The sequence below is a fragment of the Megascapheus bottae genome, chromosome 12, assembly GCF_031878675.1.
Source record: "Megascapheus bottae isolate mThoBot1 chromosome 12, mThoBot2.hap1, whole genome shotgun sequence".
Classification (NCBI taxonomy): Eukaryota; Metazoa; Chordata; class Mammalia; order Rodentia; family Geomyidae; genus Megascapheus; species Megascapheus bottae.
In genome coordinates, this window is record NC_143520.1 from 52,609,643 (window position 1) to 52,636,173 (window position 26,531).

Here is a 26,531-nt window from a genome sequence, read left to right on the forward strand (position 1 = left end):
TTCCAGGGGAAAAAGTGCTGTCTGGGTTGAATTTAATATGTGGAAGATTAGCTTTTCAGGAAAGCTTTGGCAAAACTTTAACATCCTGTTCCCAAATACTCTGTGCTCTGTAGAGAGCAATAAATACAGAGCTCAGTCATTGCTCAGTGATTAATGAATTTGAAAATGGATAGGGCTAGCAGGTAGTACTATCTCCTTGAGGTCAACCTTCATTTTAGTCTGTCTTTAATTATCATACAATCTGTTCCTTTATTTTTAAAATATTTATTTTAAAATGATTTTATTATCTTTAAGTAGTTGTTCAAAGGAGTTGCCATTCACCAAAGCAGTTTTATGAATTTAATACCTCTTGATCAGCATTATCCCTTTGACAACTTGACCCATGCCTCCCTACTCCTTCCCTTAAGTATCTTAGTTTTGCATAATGCATTGAATTTTTGCCATTTATAAAAGCAGTTTATGTGTACAATGCACCTAGACCAATGTCTTCACCCCCTATTCAGCCCACTCTTTCTTTCCTGCATTCTCTCCCGCTTACTCCCTTCTTTGTTTTACCTTTCTACTCTTGATCTCACCCTACCCTCTTTCAAGTATTCATTTCCTACTTTTATTTTCTTGGGCTTTGACTTGAGCTACAATCCAGCAATTCTCTTCCTGGGCAATTATTCAACAGAGCACAAACAAAGGGCATGCTAAATCTATTAGCACAACCATGTTCATTGCAGCATTAATTACCATAGTTCAGATATGTAATCAGCCCAAATGCTCCTCAATGAATAAATGCATTGAGAAAATGTAGTATACATACACAATGGAATTTTATTCATCCATCAGAAAGAATGCTATTGTACCATTCCTAAGGAAATGCAAAGACTTGGAAAAAATTATATTAAGCAAAGCAAGCCAGACCCGGACAAACATAGGCTATGTGTTTTCCTTTATTTGCATAAGCCAAAATGTGCCTATAAATCTACAGGTAAGCACACTGGGTGGTAAGCAATGGGTTACAAATGAAATAATTGAAGTGTAATATACTCTATGGAGAACTCAAATAGTATAATTGGTTATACGTGGACTAAGTCAAAGCCCAGTCTATTCCTTTCAATTCTATTTGTTTCAGTGCATGGCTTTGTAAGCTAAAACCAAGATATCCAGAATGGCAAATTGTGATTCAGAAATAAAGACAACAGTCAGCACTTACCAGCCCTACTATGTACCAGGCACAATTCTACAAACTTCTCCTAATTCACACACAAACAACCAGTTGCCATTGGTTCACACCTGTAATCTTAACTACTCAGGAGCCAGAGATCTGAGGATCAGGATTTGAAGATAGCCCACGCTGGGATGTCTGTGAGGCCCTTATCTCCAATACAAAGCTCAAGAAAAAGCCAAAAGTGGTGCTGTGGCTCAAGAGAAACAGAACCAACCCTGAGCACAAAGAAGCGGAGAGATAGGTCCAGAGTTTAAGCCCAAGGACCAGCTAAAAGAGACCAAAAAGCAAAAGCAAAAGAAAACAAAACAAAACAACCAACCAGATGATTAGGTACTGATCAATATCCCAGTTTGCAGCTGGAAACGTTGATTCATGCTGAGGTATTAAGCTTGGTTTAGGAAAGGCAGATTGAAGAGTCTATACACTCAAATCTAAATTCAGCTTCCAACTTACTGCTTCTCTGAGGTCAGCACATGCTAGACAGTGAAGTGATTCAAGATCTTAAATTACTTGAACTTCTGCATTGTGAGTTACTTATGCTAAGGGTAGTGTTTGAGCCAGCCTTAAGTGCTGGAGGGTACAATGGTTAAGGGTAGGTTTTTCCTTTGGGATCAAGGTGTCTATCATAGGTGATTACATGGTCAAAGCAAATGCCCATTTCCTCTTCAAGGCACCGAAAATACAGGATAATCACAAGGTGCTGAATAGGCAGGGCAAGTCTGACATCTGTTAATTTCATTTATTCACCAGAGATTATCCTCTAAGCACTGTATAATTACCCCCTCACTTCCATCACCACTACCTACAACACCACCATCATCACCACCATTATCACCATCCCAGTTACTACCGCTACCATCACCATCACCGTCACTACGACATCACATAACTATTACAATAACTATCAGTGCCATGGTTACTACCACTACCATCGTCCTTGCTACCCTCACCATCACTACCACCATTAACACCATCATCAAGACAACCACCTCTACAGCTCTCATCATCCTCCCTACAACAATCATCACCACCATCATCACCATCGTCACAACTGTCATTCAATTATTTTATCATCATTCATTACCATTTCAGTTTTTCTTCTTCATCACTGCTGTGGCTCTTCCTAGACTTTCATGCAACACACCTTTTAAGCAGGCCGAAATACATGGAACATATCTAGAATGGAGTTAGAAGACAGGAGAGAATATACTTGGATTTCATGTGTTAGTTATTACTGCTTGTTATTTTGATACAAAATCTTGACTTTTAGACTGGCTTAAAACTCAGAATCTTTCTACTTCTAACATTTACTACATGCCTGTCTTGATGGTCATCCCTGTTAATGATGATTTCAGTACTTCAGAATGTCAGTAGAAATGGGGTTCAGTATTTTGTAGATTGTAGTTACAATCCTTTCTCCTGGATTCACTTAAGACTTTCTTGTACCTGTCACACATCTTTGAAACATCTTCTCGTTTTCTGTTTGATTTCAGCTCCTTCTGAGATCATGTTTGCCATAGATGTTGGGAATGGTCCTGTAGAACTTATCGTCCAGTCTCCTTCTCTCCTTAATGACAACCAATGGCACTATGTTCGTGCTGAAAGGAATCTCAAGGAAACCTCACTGCAGGTTGACAGCCTTCCGAGGAGCACCAGGCAGATGGCAGAGGAAGGCCACTTTCGACTGCAGCTGAACAGCCAGTTGTTCGTAGGTAGGGGACACCATTAAGCACCCTTCGGCTAAGCATCATACAACATCATTTTGTGACAGAATCTTTACATTATTTACACATTGTTTTAGAAACGGAAAATAATTAAAATCTGCCATTAGTTATCATAACGCATTTTGTTCTATAACTTGCTCCTTCCTAGCTTCATTGGCCTTAGCCATAAAAGATTATTATATTTCTCTTATTCTCCAACGTGAAACTTAAGTTCAAATGCTTAGAATAGGGATATACATAAGTGATGGTATTTTTCCAGTACAGCCAGTTTTACCCCTCCCTCATTTTCTCTCACTTTTTCCCCTCCTGAGCCACTGCTAGTCCCCCAGAAGTTGTAAAATTCATTTCCAACATAGTAGTATCTCTGTTAAATTGCTCCACACTTTGTCCATCATTTCTGAGTTTCCCCTCCCCTTCCCCAAATCAGACAAACATATAAAAGATAAAGAGTGCGGAAATCAAAACCAATGATATCAGTGAATAAACCAAAAGAAAAAAAAATAACTACAAACAATACAATTAAAAAATAACCTCTTATTTCCATTTCATAGAATTCATTTCCTTAAGTATCATTTTTATGATTGTGTGGACACAGCTATTGAGCCATTGTGGTCCTGTCCTAAGAATATACTAATATATTTTAGTTATTACCAGTGATGAAAGCCATGTAGCCTGTTTATTTGGGTCTGGCTTACTTCGTTTAATATCATTTTTTTCTATGTCTTTCTATTTCCTTATGAATGACGTAATGTCTCAATGGCCATTTTTTATTGGCTTCCTTTAAATTTTGGCCTTTGCAACTTTCAAATTTGAGAAGTCTTTAAAACTATATCAGCTGAAAAAAAAAAGAAGTCAGAGAATGCAAAGATATATCCTTCCATCTCCTCATGGACATAGCCTGTCATCCTCTGGTATGTTTACAGCATCAGCAGAAGCTAAGTTATGTTATTAAAACATTTTCATTATTACAGATATTTTCTAAATGAACAATCCACACACGCCCATGATCTACTACTGAAATACATTTTAAATTTTATGTTACTCTTTTAATTTTATTTAAACATTGCATTTTCTTTCTCTGAGGAAGTTTGCTGGTCATGATGATTTAATATCTTGTTCTGGCAAAATCAATTCAATTATTGTGCAATTTTCATAAATTATATTTCATGCCAACATCTAATTTATCCTCAGACAGAATTTATGAATATTTCTGGAGGAAATGAATGTATAGTGATGGAATTTTTTACCCTCCCCTCCAAATTTCACTTAGCTATCTAATTATCATATGGATCAAATATTTGATGAAGTCTAAGAGGTGGATGTGTTTTGACATTTTTTATCTTCAGACATTTCAGTTAAGTTGGTTACAAATTCAGTAAGCTACAAGAGTAGACCAATAGATCTGGAGGTGATATATTACTTGAGCTGAGCTAAAAATACTTATTTCCAATATCAGGGGTTAGCTAGGCTTTTTTAAAAAATCACTCTTAATTCCCCTGAAGAAGAAAACACATTGTTGTTACATGTCATTTTTGTTTGCCTGTTTCAGTTTTCCTGGTGAGTTTTCAGATATATGCAATTCAGAAATGTCAGCTAGCCAAAACACCAAAGTCGCAACATTTCCATTTTGCATAATGCAATAAATAAAAGCAATTCTGCTTTGTTACAACATCTGAAATGAAGAATTGCATTCTGTATTATTTAGGGATTTAGAGACAGTAGATATTCGTGTTTGGTAGAAAGGAGAAAGTATCATTTTTTGACTGGAATAGATTGAGTGTGGCATTGCTTAAAATCAATTTGGATATGTCTGTCTATCTTTGGACACTGAAGAACCTCTCAATCAAGGTAGCATATGCTTCACTCTTACAATCACTAGCCCACTGCTGTGGTTATGAGAGCATTCTGAGTATCAAACACAGGCTGAATTTTACAAACCCAAATGTACATGTTGGCACCGCCCTTGTCATTGCAATGCCACAGATTGAAATGCTCATATCTGAGTCATTACATGCTGCATTCCCAGAATCAATATTGAATCTCCAGACTGCTTTATCACCAGTAGAGTTAGGGATGTTTGTAACCATATCATTTTGCTCCTTGTATTTTATTTAACAGAGCAAGGGAGACTGGACAAAATACATCTTTTCAAATGTGTGCTCAGTGTGTATGGTATTTCCATCACTGGCCTTGTTGTGAGTGTCATAATTTCTGACGTGCTATCTACTATCCATGTGTTCATCAATATAGAGGTTAGGCAGAACAAATCGAAAAGTCTGCTAGCCATTACTGGAACTTCAAAGGAGGGACCTAAATCTGCCTTGAAGATGAGACTCTAGTAGACAATAAGCCAGAGTTCCAGAATGAAAAAGAAGTGTGGAAACTGATTTTCCAAGGCTTGAAGATCTGGCACCTGTGGGTTAATATTTGGAATGACAACTCTAATTCACCTCAAGCCCATGTACCTAACAACAAGGAACATTTCTCCATCTTTCCAAATTGGACATGCATTTTTTTCCAAATATGATATAATTATACAGTAGACATTTATGAAAAATGTCTATTTCATTTTATGACCTATTCTCTTCTATCTATAAACCCATTTTCCCCTCTAGCTGAATTATACTTTGTGTCACAATGAAACTAAGATATTCTGAACTTAAAATTCCAAGGAGAATTATGTATCAACTTGGTAAATTATAAAATTTGAAGATGTACTCAACATGCTGGTTTAGTTCTTGGGTTAATGAAAAATTATTATTTCTATTTTAGGGGGAGACCTGTGAAACTTAGAGATGTCAATGGTGAGGCCAGCTGAGCTTTGTATACATATTGATTTTGCACTGAGGCTTTTCATAAATTCATGATCTGGAGTGTGAGTTAGACACAAAATGAGAGATGTCATTGTCTCCTGAGGACTTTATCGTTTTGGTTTCTTTTAATTTTTTTTGACATTTGTGAACATCTCCTAAAGAAGGCTGTCCTGACACAGACCACAAGGGATTTTCATTTAAGAAGAATCACTGTGTCTCAGTGCACAGAAGGAGATACATACTATTTTCATTACATCATCATCATCATCTTCATCATCATCATCATTATCATAATATTATTAAAAGACTGGGTGCTGCTGGCTCATACCTGTAATCCTAGCTATTCAAGAAGCTCAGAAAAAGTCAATGAGACTTTTATCTCCAATTAACTACCAAAAAAAGGCAGAAATAAAGACGTCAAGTGTCAGATACGTGTGTGAAAAGCTAAGGAAAAGAAACTCAATTCTGAATTTAAGCCCAGGACTGGTATAAATAAATAAATAAATAAATAAATATTGCTTGGCACTTGTGGCTCATGCTGTAATCGCAGGTACCCACAAGTCGGAGTTCTGAGAATCACAGATTGAAGCTTACTCCGACAGGAATGACTATGACCAGCAAAAGATAGAAGAGGAGATGTAGCTCTAGTGGTAGATTATCAGCTTCAAGCAAAAAGCTAAAGAATAGTGCCCAAGTATTGAACCTGTGTTACTCCAAGCCCCTGTACCAACACTGAGTGGCACACACATGTGCATATACTCGCACACACACAATTGGAAGATCATCTTTCATCATAATGGTTAATCCATAGCTATGGAATACGATACTATTATTTATGGCAACTGTAAATCAAAAGTAAAGAAATATTTTTTTGCCAGTCCTGGACTTGAGCTCAGGGCTGAGCAATGTCCTTGGACTTTCTCAAGGCTAGACCTCTACCACTTGAGCCTCAGCACCACTTCCGGCTTTTTTCTATGTATGTGGTACCAAGGAATCGAACCCGGGTCTTCATGCATGCTAGGCAAGCACTTTGACCACTAGGCCAAACTCCCGGCCCTGGAGAGAAATATTTGTTGTTCCTAATCTTTATGTATCAGCTGATTTGCCCAAAACTTATCAATTCAAACTGAAGTATGTGTTGACTCATTTCTCCTGAAAATAAATACTACTATATGACTTAATGCATAAGGGAAATTGCTAAGTGGATTTTAAGAAGATAGGAAGAGACCTCCAAGTGTTAACAAGCAGGACACTTGAGAGCCTTGGCTGGTTGCTCACTGTAAAGCCACACAGCAGTCACTCAATAAATGCTTCTCCCTCTTAACCAGGCAGCTACAATGTTGGTGTCATGTATGCTAATGATAGTGTAGTGGTGGCAGTCTGGAAAGATGAGTAGTGAGCAGGATGCAGAGAGGATGGGTAACAGGGACAAAGATTATAGTGAATAGGACTGTGAGTTCTACTGTTCTATAGCATAATAAGATGACCATTTTTACAATAGTGTATTACATGTTTGCAAAGTAGCTAGAAAAGATAAATTTACTTGTTTCAACATAAAGAAATAATATTTCCATTTTTAGCTTAACACTAATGACACTGATCACTATACATGTATGCACACATGAAATGACATTGTTCCCTTACATGGGTGTATGTGTGAGAAAAAACAATAGATTCTTGTGCATTAATTAAAACATTTAAAAGTAATTGTTGTGTTAAAATGATACTGAATTGACTGGTTCTTTATTAATTTTTCTCACCAGGTACAATTGAGCCCCAATAGATTTCTATAGCTTAAAAATTTTGTGATTGATCCTGTTTTTACATTCAGAGATGCGAATGTTTATAAATTTATTTCTTTCCAAAGAAGGTGGGGGATAGATATGTTTAATCCAATCTAATAGCATATTTCCATATTTTCTGTCCCTTTTATTCAAGATGCCTTTTCTAAAATGTTTTTTTTACAAAATCTCCTCTCATTGAAAGTCACTTTGTCATATACCTGTCTCTTTCCCAATAGAATAGAGATCTTTTTTCTTCCTCAGTTGGAATTTTATTTTTGACCAAAAAGAGCATTAGAAATCCTAGCTACTTTTGTAAAGAAAAAGTATGGTATGACTTTATTTTTTTTTCATATAGACGAGGAAGAATCTGTGAGTTATATGACTGAAACTCAAAGTTAGAAAGAATAATACTGCTCTTCTAGCATATACAATTGTCCACATTTATAACTCAAAAAAAAGAAAACATTAGAATGCCACCATTTGTGGTGAGGTAAGATACGTTCTAACTGTAAAAAACGAAGCTGAAATCAGATTTATTTCTGGAAAAATAAAAATACCCCTCCATTATATAATCAGGGACCCAGTATGAAGTCCAATAAAGAAGTGAAAAGAGATTTTTCCCTTTGTAAAGCCAAAGGCCATTGAGGTAACATGGTAGGTCATGCCTCACAACTCCAGGCTGACAGAGAGTAAACCTAGCTGGGCACAATGTTGCCACACAATTGCCTGGAGCTTGCTGAGCCTGTTTCCAAAGATGCAGTATTGTTGGCAAATTTCATTTTTGATCCTGGCAGAAGGAGAACTGGGACTCAAAGCTGCCACAGCAGGAAATATGCTTTGGCAGGAGTGGAAGAAGATCCATGTTTTAATCTAGCTTCTGGGTTCATTGTGCAGGACTCATTACTAAAAAGAAAATAAATAAATAAATAAATAAATAATAAATAACCACAATTCAGGTCTTGATCATTATGGGTAGAAGCTCAGCTACATGAGATAGATCCGAAGACATTGTACTCAGTGATGTATCAAGGAACAGCCTGTGGAACCAGTGCTGGAAGAATTGTGCATGGATAATTTCCCTTTGTCTTCCATTTCAGGAGTGACTAAGCTGCAGAGGCACTCTTAATCAAAGCCAGGTCCTTCTGAGCTTCTCCACATCTGGGCACCAGCTGAAGCCAGGATAGATAAGCCCTCCATGATGGTCCAAAAATCAATGGATCCCTCAGGGGTTATCCTCACTCCAGTGCTCCCAATAGGATAGGTTAGGCTGCTGTCAAACCTGTGCAGCAGTAATCACTTCTCTCTCTCTGCCCAACAATGACATCCTCTGCCTCTCACAGGTATTGATCACAGGATACTAGTTAAGCATTATTTCTGCTTCTTGGATCATGTGAGCTGGTGCATTCCTGTACCATTACCTACATAGGAAATGGCAATAAAATGCATTGTTCAAGGCCAGCCTAAGGCTAAAGTTAGTAAGATTCTACCTCCAAAACTTACCCTATGTATGTACCTAACCCCTGTCTATATCACCTCTATAAAAAAATAAAATAAAATTTTTACATTTAAGCTAACTCTGGTTATATGGATGTGTAATCCCAGTGAGGTAGGAATTAAGAGGTAGGAAGATTATGTCCTGAGACCTCCTTTAGAAAAGTAAGCTAAAGCAGAAAGCCTGGAAGGATGGCTCAAGCTGTAGAGCATAAAGCACAAGAACCGGCCTTTGAACCCCAGTTATGCCAGACAAGAAATCTTAGTTCCTTAACTTCATGTCAGAGATTATTCAATAGAAAATCATCTTAAGAAAGAGTCAGATTTGGGTGCAGTGTAAACACACAAACTCTAAAATGATCATTCTATTTGTGTGTGTGTGTGCGTGTGCGTGTGTGTGTGTGCGTGTGTGTGTGTGTGTGTGTGTGCTCACGTGCACACATGCACATGCACACTCATGCACATGTGATAGGATTTTAACTCAGGGCTTTTGCACTGGCCCTGAGCTTTTTTGCTCAAAGCTGGTGTTCTGCCACTTGAGTTACAGATTCACTTATGGCTTTTTGGTGGTTACTTGGAGATAAATGTTTCATGGATTTACTTGCCATGCTAGCCTACAATCCCAATCCTAAAATCTAATTCTAGAGAATAACTAGAATTACCAGTGTGTGCTATTGATGTCTGGTTTAGCAATACTGATTTTTTTTGCCAGTGTTGGTATTTAAACTCAGTGCCTGGGAACAGTCCCTGAGCTTCTTTTCCTCAAGGTTAAGTTCTACCACTTAAACCACAGCACAACTTGTGGCCATTCCAATTTATGTGGTATAAGGATTAAAACCCAGGGCTTCATGCAGGTTAGGCAAGCACTAAGCCACATTTCCAGCCCAATAATATTCATTTTGCTTTTTTCTTTGTTATTTTGTTGGTCATGGAGCTTGAACTCTCAACCTGGGCATTATCCCTGAGCTCTTCAGCTCAAGGCTATTTTCATACCCCTCGAGCCACAACACCACTTCTTGTTTTCTAGTGATTAACTGAAGATAAGAGTCTCAAGGTCTTTAGTGTCTGGGCTGTCTTTGAACCTCGATCCTCAGATCTCAGCCTCCTGAGTAGCTGGAATTACAGGCGTGACCCAACATGCCTAGCAATAGCATTCGTTTTTAAGTGAAATTTATTTTTCATATTCAACAACTTTCTATAAAATAATTTCTCCACCTGTTTTGGCAAAATATTTTTAAATATGAAGGATTTTTATGGTAAGTTTACAATACTTTATCTTATTACCTTCTGAAGGTCCCATTCCTCAAATTAAATAATTTTTCATGATTCAGTTGAGCTCTTTCTTTCAAATGAGCCTATTCTCATACACACACACACACACACACACACACACACACACACACACACACAGAGCTCATGAACTCATTCATCACACGTCCTAATAATGACCTGATTATTGACTCTATCCCCTGTAATGGTCCAGCTAATTTATCTCTACATCCTCTGTGGATAGTTCATGTTCACTGACACATTTAGCATGGATTCACTATATAAGATTTCATAAAGGTTATAGAACTCAATGTTCATATGTTGGCCATTCTACTACTAGGGCTGTGGTATCTGACCAGGCAGGCCAGGCATCAGGTTTCTGAGTCTCAGTTATTTCATCTGCTCTCTGCGATCAGTCAGTTTCAAACATTGAATGTAGAAATAGACATTTCTCTCTTTTGCTTGGGATCTGCCATGAGGGGTCATAAAGAAGAGTGCAAGCACAGGCCATTTCAAATGGAAAGAGATCTCTACCTCTGCCTCAGTGGAATGAAAAAAGTAGCACAACCTGAAAATGACATGTTTATCTGATTAGATATCTTCAGAGAAAGGCTCCTTTTTTATATACTTGATTTAATCCTTTCTAATGATCAATGCTGATGCCCTCTATAAACTCCCATAATTCATTTCTTGATTCTAGGCAAGGTAGTTCAAATAAAAGCAATTGGCTCCATGTTTGCAATGGAGAAAAAAAGAAATGGAAAAGGAAAGGGGGCAAGAGGGAAAGAGAATGAAATGGAATAAAAAGAGTTATAATTAAGAAAAGAAGAGAATGATAGAGAAAATATAACAGAAAGAATGAAAGATAGAAAGAAAAATGTGAAGAAGGAAGGAGGAAGAACAGAAGAAAGAACAAGAAAAGAAAACATAAAGCAATGCTGAACTATTTTTTAATGAAATTGGAGCCTGATCTGGCCCATTCAGTCTTTTTCAAGAAACAAATTCTTCATGAAAGTTTAATTGGTCATGTGCAGGAAAGATTAGGATCATGTAATAAAACAGATTTTCAGTGCTCAAGTAGAAGAAAGCCATTGAGTTGCTTCTCTGAAAACAATGAACATTTGTTGAGCTGACAACAGGAAGTTTTCTAAGACAAGCTTAGAATGATGACAGCAAAGGTTTGGGAAATTGATTCATACCCTGTCCAAGGAAATACCATCCTAATGAACCCACCTGATACCAAGAGCCAGCAGAAGGGTTTCATCCAAAATTGCTTCTAGCTAAGCCAGCCAACTAATGGTCTAGGTTGTCAAGAAGAATGATGCAGAAGACAAGAGGATAAATGCATTTGTGTATTTTACTTGGAAAAACAAGGTAAGAGATCAGAGAGAAGGGAAACTCAGTTGAAATATTGACACAATTATCACATATACTATTCATTTCATGATTTCCAGTTATGGGGCTCTATGTGAGAGCATCAGCTGTCTCCAGATTTTGTTTTACTTTTGGCTCTGCCACAAAAGGAAAAAAATAAAACCCACTCTTGTCTCTGGGCAATGCAATACCCCCTGAGGCTTAGTTTTCCCAACTGTGCACTGTGAATAACATATTCATTTTGATTCAGAAATTGATGAATTTAGTGTAAAGTCTTTGGCATCTAACTTGTAGGTTGGAATTACATGCATTTTTGAATTAATGGCACTGGTGTTATTCTCAAACTTCTTGCAGTTAAAGGCTGTGTCTATGATGGAAAGATTATATGCTGTTCTATGGATAATAAAGATGCATCTTGTTCTTCTAAATATATGATGAACTGATGCAAACAAGGAAAGAGAAAAATTGGTTAGAATAGGGTGTGAAAATTTAAATACATGCAACTGCCATGAGGCAACATGAATAAATGAAGAGGCAGAGTGGGGCTCAGGGCCAAGAGGAAAATGTGCGACCATCCCCAGGGAGCTGATCCCAGAGCAGCTGCAGCTGAGGTTTACCATGAGGAAAGGAGGTGCAATGCATAAAATACGAGTATTGACATAACATGGTGCATTGCTGTAAAGCAGAGGCACTGCCCCTGAATTATTAGGGGAAGATTTACATTGCTTGAACTTGGCCTGGGTGCTGTCCTTGAGATCTTCAGCACAGGGATTCTTCCCTACCCTAAGCCAAGCTACACTTCCCATTTTCTAGAGGTTAATTGGAGATAAGGCTCTCAGGTTCTTTTTTCCGGGGCAGGCTTTGAACATTGATCTTCAGATCTCAGCCTCCTGTGTAGCTAGGATTACAGGCGTGAGCCTAGGCGTCAGCCTAGAATAAAAGAAGGTGATATTTCTCTCTCCAGTTAACTAAAATGTCCAAGGTGGAATTGTGACTCAACTGGTACAATTGTAGCCTTAAGTTAAAAGTACAAAGGAGCAGTAGTCAAATTCAAGTCTCAACACCAGCAAATAAGAATAGGAAAGTAATAGCAAGTAATCAAATGTTGACTGAGCTAACTATAAGTAACTATGGAAAGATCATATAAGTGCAGGAATGTATGTTTGTGATTGCACAGGTAAAATATGCTAAGCCAGTAAGACAAGAAGATGATTACCACGAAAGTAAAACATATGAAAATAAGTGCCATTTATATTGACTGTGATTCACAAATAGCCATGAGGAGTTAGGCTAAGCAATTTTACTTTGGTCTTTGGAACAGTGACTAGTAAGGTGACAACTAGAATGGCAGAATCAACATTTCAGATTTGCATCAAGTCTAACTGCCACCTGGAGAATGGATGGCAAGATTCAGTGGGAGATGAAGATCAGAGTCAGGATGATTGTATCAAGAATATAGGTGTTTTTCACAGAAAGAACAACAGGGATTTAGAGGTGTCCGTAAAGGAAATAAATCTATGCTGTGAGTGAAGAGCAAGAAGGAAAATCATGATTCCATTTCATCACATTACCTACAGTAATAGACAACATCCTCAAAGAACTCAGAGGAACAACAAATATTCTGGTTCTGTGGGTGAGTGCGTGTGGATTTTCATGGCGAACAGAATTGTCTTAAAAATTATTCAATAAAAATTAATCATATTTGTCTTCTTTGAAAAGAATAAAAGAACCATGTAAAAGTTTATTTCTTCTGAGAATTACACAGCGTCTCACGCACAATTGTGTCCTGTCGGCATCCAGAAGTGACAGGACCCCTTTCTTCAAGAGGCTATGCAATAGATCTTGCATGCTCCACCTCTGCTGGGAGGAAAATGACACTAACAAATATATGAGGAGTTATTCAAATCCACTGCAGGGAGTGACTATAAAATAAGGGAAACAGAACAAAATATTTGACTGCATAAATCCTCCTTCCTTATTCCACACAATCTCCCAGAAAGAAATAATGAACCTTCTGCTATGATCTGCTTGCGTATATAATTTATTTATCTTGTGGCTAAAAGGACATTTACTCACCTAAATTGAGACAGACAAGAAAATGCTATTTGGGTTTGTCCTCCTGGCCTGCCTGGGTATCACTTATCCGAATTAGAAAGATCGTGGAGTTTTATCATTATCTTGGAGTAAGAAAATAGATGTATCCCTTTGGAATGTTTTGCCTCATCTTTGGATACAAGCAGTAAATTTTATAAATGTATTTACTGATCTGCTGACCTGGTATGTTATAAGCAATAGACAGATGCCCCTTTTTTTGTTAATATTTATAATTCCTATCTGAAATAACACATTTGAAATCCCCATCTGATCCACTTTTATGGGGCCATATTCCCATCTAGCCACCATATAGACCACAATTTATTAAAATTATAGCATGAAGGGCTAGAAGTGAATGAGACCACTGCAGGATAGGATCTGGATGTAGAAAATAAATGATAAGAACCCCTGCCTGTAGTGTTTTTCCATCTTCTGTTAGAACAATTACTAGATTGCACAGACCTGTGTGTTTCCTATTCACTTGTTTATGTCTCCTAACCCAAGAGATTGAAATAAAACTTAGTTATTTCAAGGCAAGTTGAATATCTGCTTACACTGGAATCTCCCAGAATATCGCTCCTCCCTCTCTTCTCTTTGTCTAACTGTCTCTGTCTTTGTCTCTCTGACTCTTCCTCTCTATCTCTGTCTCTCTCTTTCTCTTTCTGTCTCTCTCATTGTTCCCTCCCAATGACAAGCCATTATTTCCAGGCTCTTTAAATTCCTAACTCTCACTGCAAATGTCAACTGACAACATAACAATAATTAAACCAGCCATTATCAGCAAAGATAGTAAAACTAAAAAAAAACAAAACAAAACAAAAAAACAAAAAACAGAGTTCAATGATGTCTTATATCTATTGTGTCTTCTTTTTTCTTCTCCAGGGGGTACTTCATCGAGACAGAAAGGCTTTGTTGGGTGCATCCGCTCCTTGCATTTGAATGGGCAGAAACTGGACTTGGAGGAGAGAGCGAAAGTCACATCTGGAGTCAGGCCAGGCTGCCCAGGTCACTGCAGCAGCTATGGCAGCAACTGCCACAATGGGGGCAAGTGTGTAGAGAAACACAGTGGCTACTCCTGTGACTGCACCAACTCCCCATATGAAGGGCCCTTCTGTCAGAAAGGTATGCCGAGCATCCACACTGATGCCTGGTGCAAGGCTAATACTCTTTGCCATCAGGGTCAGATAGCAGGGCAACCATGCCCTCACCACCTGCTCTTACACTCTTTCCTTCTGTTGGGAGACTTGATCTGGCACTCCAGTGTAATCCCAGGCACTGCTCCTCTTCTACATATCTAAGGACCCCACTGAAGACTAAGGAGGTAGATGTTGATACCAGTTGTGTTAACCAGGTTGATAGCCACACACCAGCATTCCCAGTATAATTCCCCAGTTCACAGGGGGAATCAGAGGATCCTAGAATCTTGCCCTAGAGGAGCCTTACAGCCCTTCTGCCATTTTCTTTTTTTTTAAACAACAATGTTTATATTATGTCTATGCTACATAAATTCTACATAATTCTAGAAACTGTAGAATGTCATTTTTCAGAATATTACTATTTTAAACACAGGAAGGATCATTTTTGGAAGTTTTTTAAGGTTTGTATTGTTGGTGACAAAAAGTTTTCTGATCAATATGAAATACTTTAATCTTTCAGCCATTAATATAAAATATTTTCATTAGGTACAGTGGCTCATTTGTAATCCTAGCTACTTGGGGGGCAGAGTCTGGGATATTTTCATTAATAATAAGCCCAAACATTGAAAGTCCTACAACTTTGTATCTGTCTATTATCCTAGCTATGAGGAGGATATGGCTGGATGCGGTGGCGGGTGTTTACAGTCTTCATTGCCTTGGAATATCACAAATAGGAGGCTCACGGTTCAGCAAAAAGTGAGGTTACTACATCAAAATTAACAAATGCAGAAATGAAGAAACAAAAAATACTAGAGATGTGGCTCTAAAGCTTCAGCACCTGCCTAGCAAGCCTAAGTCTCTGAACAATAACAAAAATAAATAAAAATAAAGTAAATAGTAACCATCAGATCCAATACTGATAATCAGTCCATCAATAATAAAATAAAATATTTCGATCACAATGGTAGAAACTATAAACAATTCTAATAAATTACTAAATCACATTTTTCAGCCAGCTTTGCTCTACGAAACAATGTTTCGTTGAGCCCAATTTGATTTGGAACTTAAAGACAAAAGGAACAACAATAACAAAAACACTCAGTGCTTTCCTCACAGAATCCCATCAGGCAACTTCTTCACACATTCATTCTGTCCTTCTTCAGTTAGTTGTAATTACTTGATTATTGCTGACAAGCATTTTATTCTGCCTGAGAATAAGATGAATGGTTACTTGTTTTGAGGCCAACAATTTAGTGGTGTTTCTACCTAGCAGCTTGCACTAAAACAACTTCTATCCCAGAAGGCTCTAATATAAGCAGAAATATACAAAATATCCTGGGATTTCACATAGGAAGTGGGAGGCTCTGAACCACAGACCCCAAAAGTTTGAAGCCAACTTAAAAATGGTCCCATTCATTAAAAGAAGCCACTAAATACCACTGACTTCTCACTAATGTATACAAAAGTAGTTCACAGCATATTATATTCAATTCCACAATTTGAAAAAATGTAACTAAGCAGTAGACTTTCTTTGTTTAGGGAGATTATTCAAACATCTCATAAATCATTTTGTATAAATTTAACCTATTTATGTAGGTTTCTTTTGCTAAAAACCATTTCTATTAATTCTTCTGTCTGTTCCACTCTAGCTCTTGCTTGCATATGTTGACAGAGTCTCTGTTTACCAACCCATTATTTTATCTTGACCCACTGGCAAATAAAGAAATTTGTGATGAACATCTTTAGGGTACTTCACCTTTCATCATTCTCAAACTTTCCCTTCTGCATTCAAATGATCATTCCCTTTATCTTCTCTCCATCACTGTGATAACATTGCTAACTAAATGAACTTGAAAGGAGCAATGTCTTATTTTGGCTCATGTTTTGGGGTCATGGTTTCTTGGTCCTAACATCTTTGAACCTGATGAGAATTTGTACTGGAGAAAAACTGTCCATCTTAGGGCTCTTCTAGAGGAAAGGAGAGAGAAGAAGGGACCGACATCTCAATGACCAAATTTCCTTTCATTAACCTCTGCTTCCCACTAGCTCCAATACCTTTCAGTAGTGAGAATGGCCGATGACCTTTGGTGTATGAATCTGTGGGGCACATTTAAGATCCAGACTATCAGAGGAGGTTTAGTGACATGTTAATAACTGTCAGACCTGAAGGGCCATTTCCTTTTCTCATTTATGATCCCAATTCCATTCTTCATTGGAAATATCGTAATAGATTTCTATCTCTCCAGAAACATGGCTTTTCTTTGTTAGTCTCTCATTTATATCAGTTATTTATCTAGAACTCCATATTATAAAGCTCTGGAGTATGATTGTTTTCAGTACTTTTGCAGTGGGAAAGGATGATACCATCACTACCTAATTTCTGATTATTTTTGTGTTCTCCTCTCCCAAATGACCTGCAGCTGCTTTTGTCTCGATGGATTTGGCTGCAGATTCAGAACCATATACAAAAGCATTCAGTCTGTGGTTTCTTTGTGTCTTCTTTTCTCCCTCTTCTCATAATATTGTCAAGGTTTTCTTTTGCAAGAGAATTTTTTAGCATTTTCTTTTTCTTTTTACTTTTACTTTTTTTTTAAATTACAGAATTTTCCCAAGTGTGTAAACAGAATGTTGTGTTTATGTGATTCGCAGTAGATGGACCTTGGAAGGCCTCTATTTCTTTATTATGAATAATACTGTTAATATTCATGGGCACATTTTCACATGGAGTTTGTTTTCTAGTGTCTGGAGTACATATCTAGAAAAAAAATTGCTGGGTCATATAGTTTGAACTTTGGGGGAAATGCTGAATTTTTTTAACATGGTTCCTGGAAATTTACATTCTCACCAGCAATGTGTGGTATGAGAGTTCCATTTTTTTGCATTCTTGCCTGCACTTGTTATTGTATGATTTTTCCTCATAGATATCCTGCTGGATGGGAAATGATACCGTGATTCTGACATGCATTTACTAATGACTTTTAAATATCATTCTGTGTTTTTATTTTCTATACCTCTCCTCTTTTGCAGATTTTTATTGTTTTACTATTGAATTATAATAATACTTATTTTTATATATTCCCCTTATTAAACATGCAATTTAAAAGTATTTACTGGTTTTGTAGGATTTCTTCTTCAGTTCTATATAGTATACTTTTTATTTTTCTATTGCTGCCTTTAAAATCAGGGCTTCAGTGCACTACCACTTCAGCAATGGCTCCAGCCAGTTTTGGCTTTATTACTTTACAGTTATGGCCTTGATCTTCATGACTAAAGACTCTCTCAGAATAACATCTTTCAACTTATGGCTTCCATGAAACAGGTACTACTGGTATGAACTACTATGTCTTGATTATTTGTTCAAATGGTAGTTCCATTAACTTTCTGCCCAAGAAGATTTAGGACTAAGATCTTCTTGGTCTCTGCATTCTGAGTAGCTAGGATGATATACCGTCATACCTGGCCTACTGTATCTTCTGAAATACAAATATTTTTAACTAATTTTTTTGCTTACATATTTGCCTTCATACTTAGAAATAAAAATGTAATATAAAAATGGAAATTTATGCCTATTTTTTAAGGTTTATTTTATTTTATTTTAAAGGTGATGTACAGAGGGGTCACAGTTATACAATAAGATAATGAGTACATTTCTTGACAAAGATTGTTACCCCTACTTCATCTTCTCGCACTTTTCTTCCCCAACCACACCTTTCCCCTAAGTTGTAAAGTTCATTTCCAACCAATATATTGTGAGGATAGCTGTTACATTGGCTCACTCTTTGTCAATTGTTTCACCACTTTGTTATATTCTATGTTTTAGCTCTTGAGTTTAAGATATTGGCTCATTTAGAGTTAACATTTCCCATTTGTTTTACATTAGGGAGCCAACATGATACTTTTTTTTATAATTTTATTGTAATTAATAAAAGGGTTACATGATATTTGCCAGAGAGAAGGTGCATTAATTCACAAACATTGATACCCTTTCACATGTCTTGGTCCCCATTGCCCTCCCCCCAAGGCCCCATCTTGTTTTCCCCCCTTCCCTATCCAATTTCAAATAACCAAATACAAATATATCCAATATATCAGATAACAAAATGAGATACTGTAACAATATGAGATAACCAAGGGACAGCAAAAGAGATGAGAGATAACATAGTACATTAAGGATGACAATCATTCATTATATGGCTTTTGTTTCAATATCCTAGAGGTCCTTTCAATTAGCTTCATACTATATGGCCTTATGTATCAAGGTTTTGCTCTACTGCAGATCTCTGCTAGTAGAGCCCAAGACTTCTACTGATTATGAGGGAAACCATTGAGCCTAAGTTCCTTTGAGTCTGGCTTACTTCACTTAATATGATTTTTCTAAGTCTTTCCATTTCCTAACAAATGGGGCGATGTAGTTTTTTTTGACAGCAGCATAGAATTCCATTGTGTACAAATACCACATCTTGTTGATCCACTCATCAACTGAGGGACATCTAGGTTGGTTCCATATCTTTGCTATGGTGAATAGTGCTGCCATCAACATTGTTGTGCTAGTGAATTTAGTATGCCCTAGTTTCTGGATGGTTTTGTATATTACATCCACTTAATCCAACAGTATTTATTGATGCCTTTGTTCGTAACTCATTTCATCACCACTAATTGAATAATCTTGTGTACCTATAATGGCACTAATATTTAATATTTTTTCCTAAATAAAATTGTTAGGTGGTGGGCAACAGTGGCTTGTGCCTGTGATCCTAGCTCCTTAGGAAGCTAGCAGCTGAAGATTATGGTTTTAAGTCAGACTGGAAGGTCCATGAGATTCCAATCTCTAGCTAATCAATAAAAAGCCAGAAATGGAGCTATTGCTTAAGTGGTAGTCTACAAGCCTTGAGCAAAAGAACTAAGAGACAGAACTCAGGCCTTGAATTCAAGCCCAAATACTGGTGCACACATTCACACAAACATGAACACACACACACACACACACACACACACACACACACACACACACATACAAATTAAACTCGAATGTTAAATAACAAATTTGGAAATTGTTTTGAAAATCAAAGCCAGTCTACTTACTCAGAGATAATCATGATACTCACTAAGATGTATTTCCTAAAATGGAACCATTGAGTCATACCTAAAATCCAAGCTACTCATGGTATATGAGGGTTGTGGATGAAAGACATACTTGACAAGAGAGTCCATGAGACTCTTCTATCCAATTCACCACCAAAAAGCTAGAAGTATAGTACGGCTCAAATTGTACAATGTCAGCCTTAACACAGCTGTGAAACAGATACCAGGTACTGAGTTGAAGCCCTAATCTACACACACACACACACACACAACACACACACACACACACAAACACACACACACACATTGTTTCAATAAGTTGTACATGGTAGCTTCTGCCTTTAATACCAGCTGTAAGAGAAAGGCAGAAGGACTGACATTCAAAGCCAGTCCCAGGCCAAAAAAAAAAATCCTATCTGAAAAATAAACTAAAACAAAGAGGACTGCATAGTGGCTTCAGTGGTATAGCACTTGTCTATTAATCAGGAGACTAGAGGTCAACCCCAGTACTTACAAATATATATATATATATATATGTATATATATATTCTTTCTAGTCCTTCCCTTGAATTTACTGTAACAAATTATGGTGCCAAATTTATGCTCTATTACACGTATTCCTTATTTTTCTTTATTTCATTTCATATATATCATTCATAATTTGCACATCAATTTTCCCACTGTACTATTTTCTGTGTGGTGCAACCTCCCTTCTTCATCCACTCCATTCCCATAGCACTGGGGCTCAGAGTAATAGTGGAGTCACTCGTAAGCACTCCCCATGTTCACATTCTCCCAGTTAGCTAAACTCAGTTAGCTTAATCTTATATTATAAAATATAACAATTACATATTACAGCTTTGGCCACCTCAGGCTAGAGTTTTATGTACAAGATTCAGAGATGATGGTTCTTAAATGTACACATCCCTAAAGAAATGGACCATGTCATGAGAAAGAGTATCAATGTTTGTGAAGTTATGCACCTTTTATCTGGTGAATATAATGTAACTCTTCTATTAATCACAATAAAAAAAGAAAAAAAGAAAATTGCACCATAGGAAGACCCCACTTGAGCCATGCCTCCAAGTCTAGCATGTTGCTGATTATTTTGGAGACAGAGTTTCACAAACATTTCCTAGGCTATCTTCTAACCACAATTCTCCAGGTCTGTTTTCTGACTAGTTACTATTATAGGCTTGAGGCATCTGTGTCTGGCACTTGATACATAATCCTAAATTAATTGCAGCCTATATCATTCCTCAGTATCTGCTAGACTACTCATTACCCAGGACTTGTCTTCATGTAATAATTTAAACCTAATTTCATTACTATGTTTAACACCAGCTGCTGTTTGTTAGCTTATATTTATGTATTGGTCTTTCTGATACTTCCATTCAAACCATTTGAGAAACCTGGGATAGACAGGTATAGTTCCAGCCCCAGATTTTTCAACTTCCTTGCTATGTTATCCTCTCTCCTAGTTCCTTCAGGTAGTTCACGTCCTCAAAGGTCCATATTGGGTTCATATTGGAGTCTACCTATGGTGTCATTTTCTTTAGGGATGTTTAAGACTCTCATATATAAACCTCTCATGTATAAACCTCTCATATATAAACCTCTAGACTAATTTTTAAAAGGGAAGAAATTATTATTTTTTCCTTAACTTTTGTAAGTTGGGGCAAAACTCATGTAAGAACTCATTAACAAGAGAAAACCAGGGTCACTAATGTGTGAGGTGGACCTCATACAGGAAACAGTTACTCACAGCAATTGCTTAAGGCTCTACCTTAAATAGCAATTCAGCATTCAGCAGTATATTTTAGACAGGAAAATGACAGGAAAAGCAGCCCCGGGGCCTCAGAGGTGAGACAGTTATGGAAAGGCAAATAAATGTATGACTTGAGAGCTCACAGGTCTCCCTGGCTTCTGAGCTTGTAAGCAAGTGAGGTTTACATCTTTTTACTTCACACAAGCAGGGATGAGAGTAGAAAGCATTTTGTCTTTGTAAATGTATGATCTGTTTTTAAAGGAGGAGAAGGAACGGAGTTCCCTGTGTTTTAATTGTCTTTAGACCATGGAAGTGTATGTATAACAGGCGAATTTTGACACAAACTGATTTTTTAATTCATAGGGGCATTTATCCATTCAAATGTATATCCTAATGTCTGAGAACCTAAGTAACATATTCCATGCACAGGTGGGAGTTCAGGAATGTAGTTAATGAGTGTTTGTTTATATTGTCAATCCCAGGGCTTGAACTCTAGGCCTAGGTGCTATCCCTGAACTCCTTTTGCTCAACGTTAGTACTCTACCACTTCAGCCAAAAAGCCACTTATGGATGTTTTTGTGCTTAATTGGAGATAAGAGTTTCATGGACTTTCTTACCCTGGTAGGCTTCAAACTACCATCCTTAGATCTTAGTCACCTGAATAGCTAAGATTACTGGCATGAGGCCACTGGTGCCCAGGGAATGTAATTAATATTGACATTTTGGTCTAGAGTACTATGAAAATGCATGCTAGTCATTTCTACTTTCAACAGTTCTTCCATTTTAACAGCAGAAAACTCAGTTAGCTTAATCTTATCTTATAAAATATGAAACTAGCCATGTGGTGGTGGCTGTTATTATAGTTACTCGGAAGGCTGAGATCTAAATATTCTGCTTGAAGGCCAGCCTTGGCAGAAAAGTCCATGAGAAGCTTCTCTTAAAATAGTCACCTAAGGGCCAGGAGCGTGTCCTAGTGGTTGAGTGCTTGCCTAGCATTCACAAAGCCCTGGGTTCGATTCCTTGGTTCCACATACACAGTAAAAATCTGGAAGTGGTGCTGTGGCTCAAGTGGTAGAGTGCTAAACTTGAGACAACCCATGGACAATGTCAACCCCTGAGTTCTAGCCCAGGTCTGGCAAAAAAAAAAAAAACACTCACCTAAAGTCTGGAAGCATAAGTGCAGCTAGGCTGCCTTACTTGGCTAAAGAGCCAAGTAAGAGTATAAAGACCTAGGTTCCAACACCAGTACCAGCAACCCCCCTTAATATACACCTGTTCACACAACATCACACATATATGTACACATACAGTAATAAGAAAGTATAGTATAGTAACTACTATAGTCTAGGTACATTGTCGGATCTGGCTTTATCCTCAAGTAGACAGCACTTCAAAATTAAAATTAATTTATCAAGAACTGGGGGAAAAATAATGAGATCAATTTGCTTTGACATATAAAATTATAAAAATATTCATTTTTTAGTATCTTGTTCTCAATATAAAAGGAAGGAGCAATAGGTATGTCATACCTAATATGATATTTCTAAAAGAATACTTTGAGTTAGACATATGTATGAATATATAAACACATATCAAATACATGCTTTCTATTTTGATACTGGGGCATACAGCTTAAAATTCAATCCGCATTTCTCTGGGGTGGGGAGGGAAATCACTCTAGGAAAATGATTGCATCTAGCAGATGATTAACCAAAATCTTCACAGTCTAAAGTGTCTACTGCATGTTTTATAATCAGGAGTACCAGTATCAAAACTTGCATGAGAAATGCAAAACACTTCTCTAAACCTTTAGTATTCCGGGTCCATTTGGCTACATGCATGAATAGGCAACATTATTTTTTGATGGGGGCAGGAAAATATAAACTTTTCACAAGGTAGAACAAATTTGTAATAGAATGAGAAAGAAAAAAACAGAATTGATTATGATCTAGAAGCTATAAACTTAGAGAATTGCACGAGGAATTCCTGAAAATTCTACATGACACTTGGAATGAACATGTATTCACCATGTCAGTGTAGGCTGCCATTTTATATGGAGGAGGTATGGTACCCAGTCCAAGATGATTTGATATACAAAGGAAACTTTCATTCTCAACCTGAGATAGTAAAGGTATGAAATGTTAAGCAACTCTAGTAAAACATTGACCCAGACAGAACAAACCTATGATAGTATTTCCATGGATGATCAGGCAATAAAAGCGTTTTGTTGCATGATGGTTCCAGGGATGAGTTAAAGTTAAATTTTGCCTAAGAAGAGGATCCTTGTGAAACCTTTAGACAATGCTGTTTTGTGCTCCCAAATCCCATCTCCTCTAATAACTTGGGACCAGTGATAAGGTGCTAAATCCCATTCACAGCCCCTGTAGGGTTCACTGTGTTTTCTGGGTCCACTCAGCCTACATGGAAATAAGGAAGACCCTGCTCATGTTTAGTTTAGCTGTAATTCCCTTGAACTAAAAGGAAACCGAAAGACCATTCCACCAGAATGGCTGGTTGCTTTCTATTCATGGTATTATATTTCTGAATAGGATAACTATATAGGATTCAGTTAATTGAATTTCTTTACTTGCCAAAGGGCACATTAATCACAGTTATGGCAGGCCTCTCTCCAAGATGCTATTGTCCCAGAGTTGGACTCCAGCTTCTCTATTTTTTAAGAAATGCTCTGTACTCATCCCCTGGTCCTCACACTTTGGATCTATCCTGTACATCCCAAGTTGCAACTCAGTAATTCAAAGCCCAATCACCTCCTAAAATGCCTGGTAAGCACCAGCCAGAACTGCTGGAATCTCATTTTTGTTTTTTTGTGTGATTTTCTGAGATAAGACTTCCCTGTGTAATCCAAGCTGGCCCCAAACCCATTCTCCTCCTGCCTCTGCCCTGACAGTGTGGGATCATAGGCATGCACCACCAAATCTGGCTCAAGATCTCAGTTTGGACAGTAAAATGGCCCCAGTAAAATTTCTGTATGAGTTATGCTGCAGGCAGGGGGATTTGATTTTACTGTTCCCAAAATTCACTCAGTGTGCAGTAGCCCCTATGCAAACAAATGCATTTTGTAGTCGACATAAACATCAGGAGGTGATCTTTGGCATTTCCTCCTGGCAATGTAAACCTGTTCCAAGTGCTGAACTTTTATGAGCCTCAAGTTTCTCATTTGTAACCAAGAGTAGTGGATTATCACCACCTGAAAACTATTCTGAGGAACTCATATTATGAGATGTGTAACCCCCACCACACACAAACCCACAGAGGAGATAGAACCCTGAAAAACTATGGTTATCTTGATGAAACACTTCATTGTGTGCTTTCTTCTTTTACTCTTTTGCAGAGGTTTCTGCCATGTTTGAGGCCAGCACGTCCATTACTTACATGTTTCAGGAACCCTACCCTGTGACCAAGAACGTGAGCCTTCCATCTTCACCTATTTACACAGAGGCAACTCCATCCAAGGAGACCATTGCACTCAGCTTTGTGACTGCCCAGGCACCCAGCCTTTTGCTCTTTGTCAATTCCTCTTCTCAGGAATTCCTGGCTGTTTATATCTGCAAGAATGGTAAGTGCTCATGGCAGGCAGCCAGGTGCAATGTCAGCCTGGCCTAGAGGGACAGTGGATGCCCTGAAGACTTTCTGCATACTTTCAACCTTAAGCAAGTCCTAGCTGGGCAGCTTATTTCCAAACTTCCAGCCAAACTGTTGATTATACTTTACCTTTCTGGGTTGCAATTAATATTCAGGGCCAGTAACAATTCACCAGCTAATGTCTCAAATGTATCGGCTTTAATTTGTCAACTGTGTCACAGTAATTCTAGATTATTTATTCCAGGCTGGAGTCTATTAAGGGTAAAGGAGAATATCATAATTCTGTCTGAATTTCAGAAGGATACTTGCCGCATATATTCTCTCATCCCTGCTCAGACGTCTTTACTGAGGGTTGTGAAACACCAAGCAAAACTGCAGGCTGTATTAGTAGCAGTTGACTGTCAAGGACTCACACAATAGTCTACATGAGTTATCGTTTGATGGAACAAGGACCTTGCTTCTGAGAAGAGAATGTCTTTGGGAAAGCTTTAACTTTCCTTTTTTTACCTAATGATGGATAGTACAGACTGGTATCAATCTGGGTATTTTTGACAAAGAATATTATTGCTTCATTAATTAAAATTCATTTCCTTTTTATAATTATTACAACTAGATAAAACTTGAAAAAATTTTATAGGAAATTTCCCCTAAAATACATGCATAGACTCAATTACTTTTGAAAGCTCTAGTAAATTATTCTTTATGCTTCTGTGAAATGATATCCTCCATGAAACAGTTTTTGAAGATATGTCACAATTTACAGACCTTAGGCTCTGATGATGAAATTGTCCATTATTACCTTAAGAGGTAAAAACAAGGCATGATGTCAAAAAGAGTGGAAACAAAATGGAAGGTACTCATTTTAGAGCAATAGAAGGGCAAGGCTTTATCACACAGGAAATATGACAGGTCACCAATATGATAGCTTTCAGGTAAGATAAAGCTTTCTTTCCATACCATGGCATCATGGATGTCTCTGTCTTGTCAACCCACAAAACACTGGGCTGTCCCCTTCTCCAGAATCTGCTTACATCACAACATGGAGTCTGAGTTTTTTTTTTTAATCAGTTTTGCTCCATCTACATGGCAAAGTGCCAGCAGATGAAAGACAAGAAATGCAATGCACATTCAGAGTTCTTTTTAAATCTTAGGATGAAGCTCCACATTATTTTGTTGT

At 37.5% G+C, this 26,531-nt stretch overlaps 1 protein-coding gene across 1 annotated transcript in view; it reads left to right on the forward strand.

Moving 5' to 3' along the window:
- Cntnap5 (contactin associated protein family member 5) overlaps positions 1-26,531 on the forward strand; it is an 852,241-nt gene that overhangs the window by 723,069 nt on the left and 102,641 nt on the right. Inside the window, exons 17-19 of the mRNA XM_090342979.1 lie at positions 2,710-2,928; positions 14,648-14,887; positions 25,104-25,328. Coding sequence (XP_090199105.1) covers positions 2,710-2,928; positions 14,648-14,887; positions 25,104-25,328 — 684 coding nt within the window. The remainder of the gene's footprint in view (positions 1-2,709; positions 2,929-14,647; positions 14,888-25,103; positions 25,329-26,531) is intronic.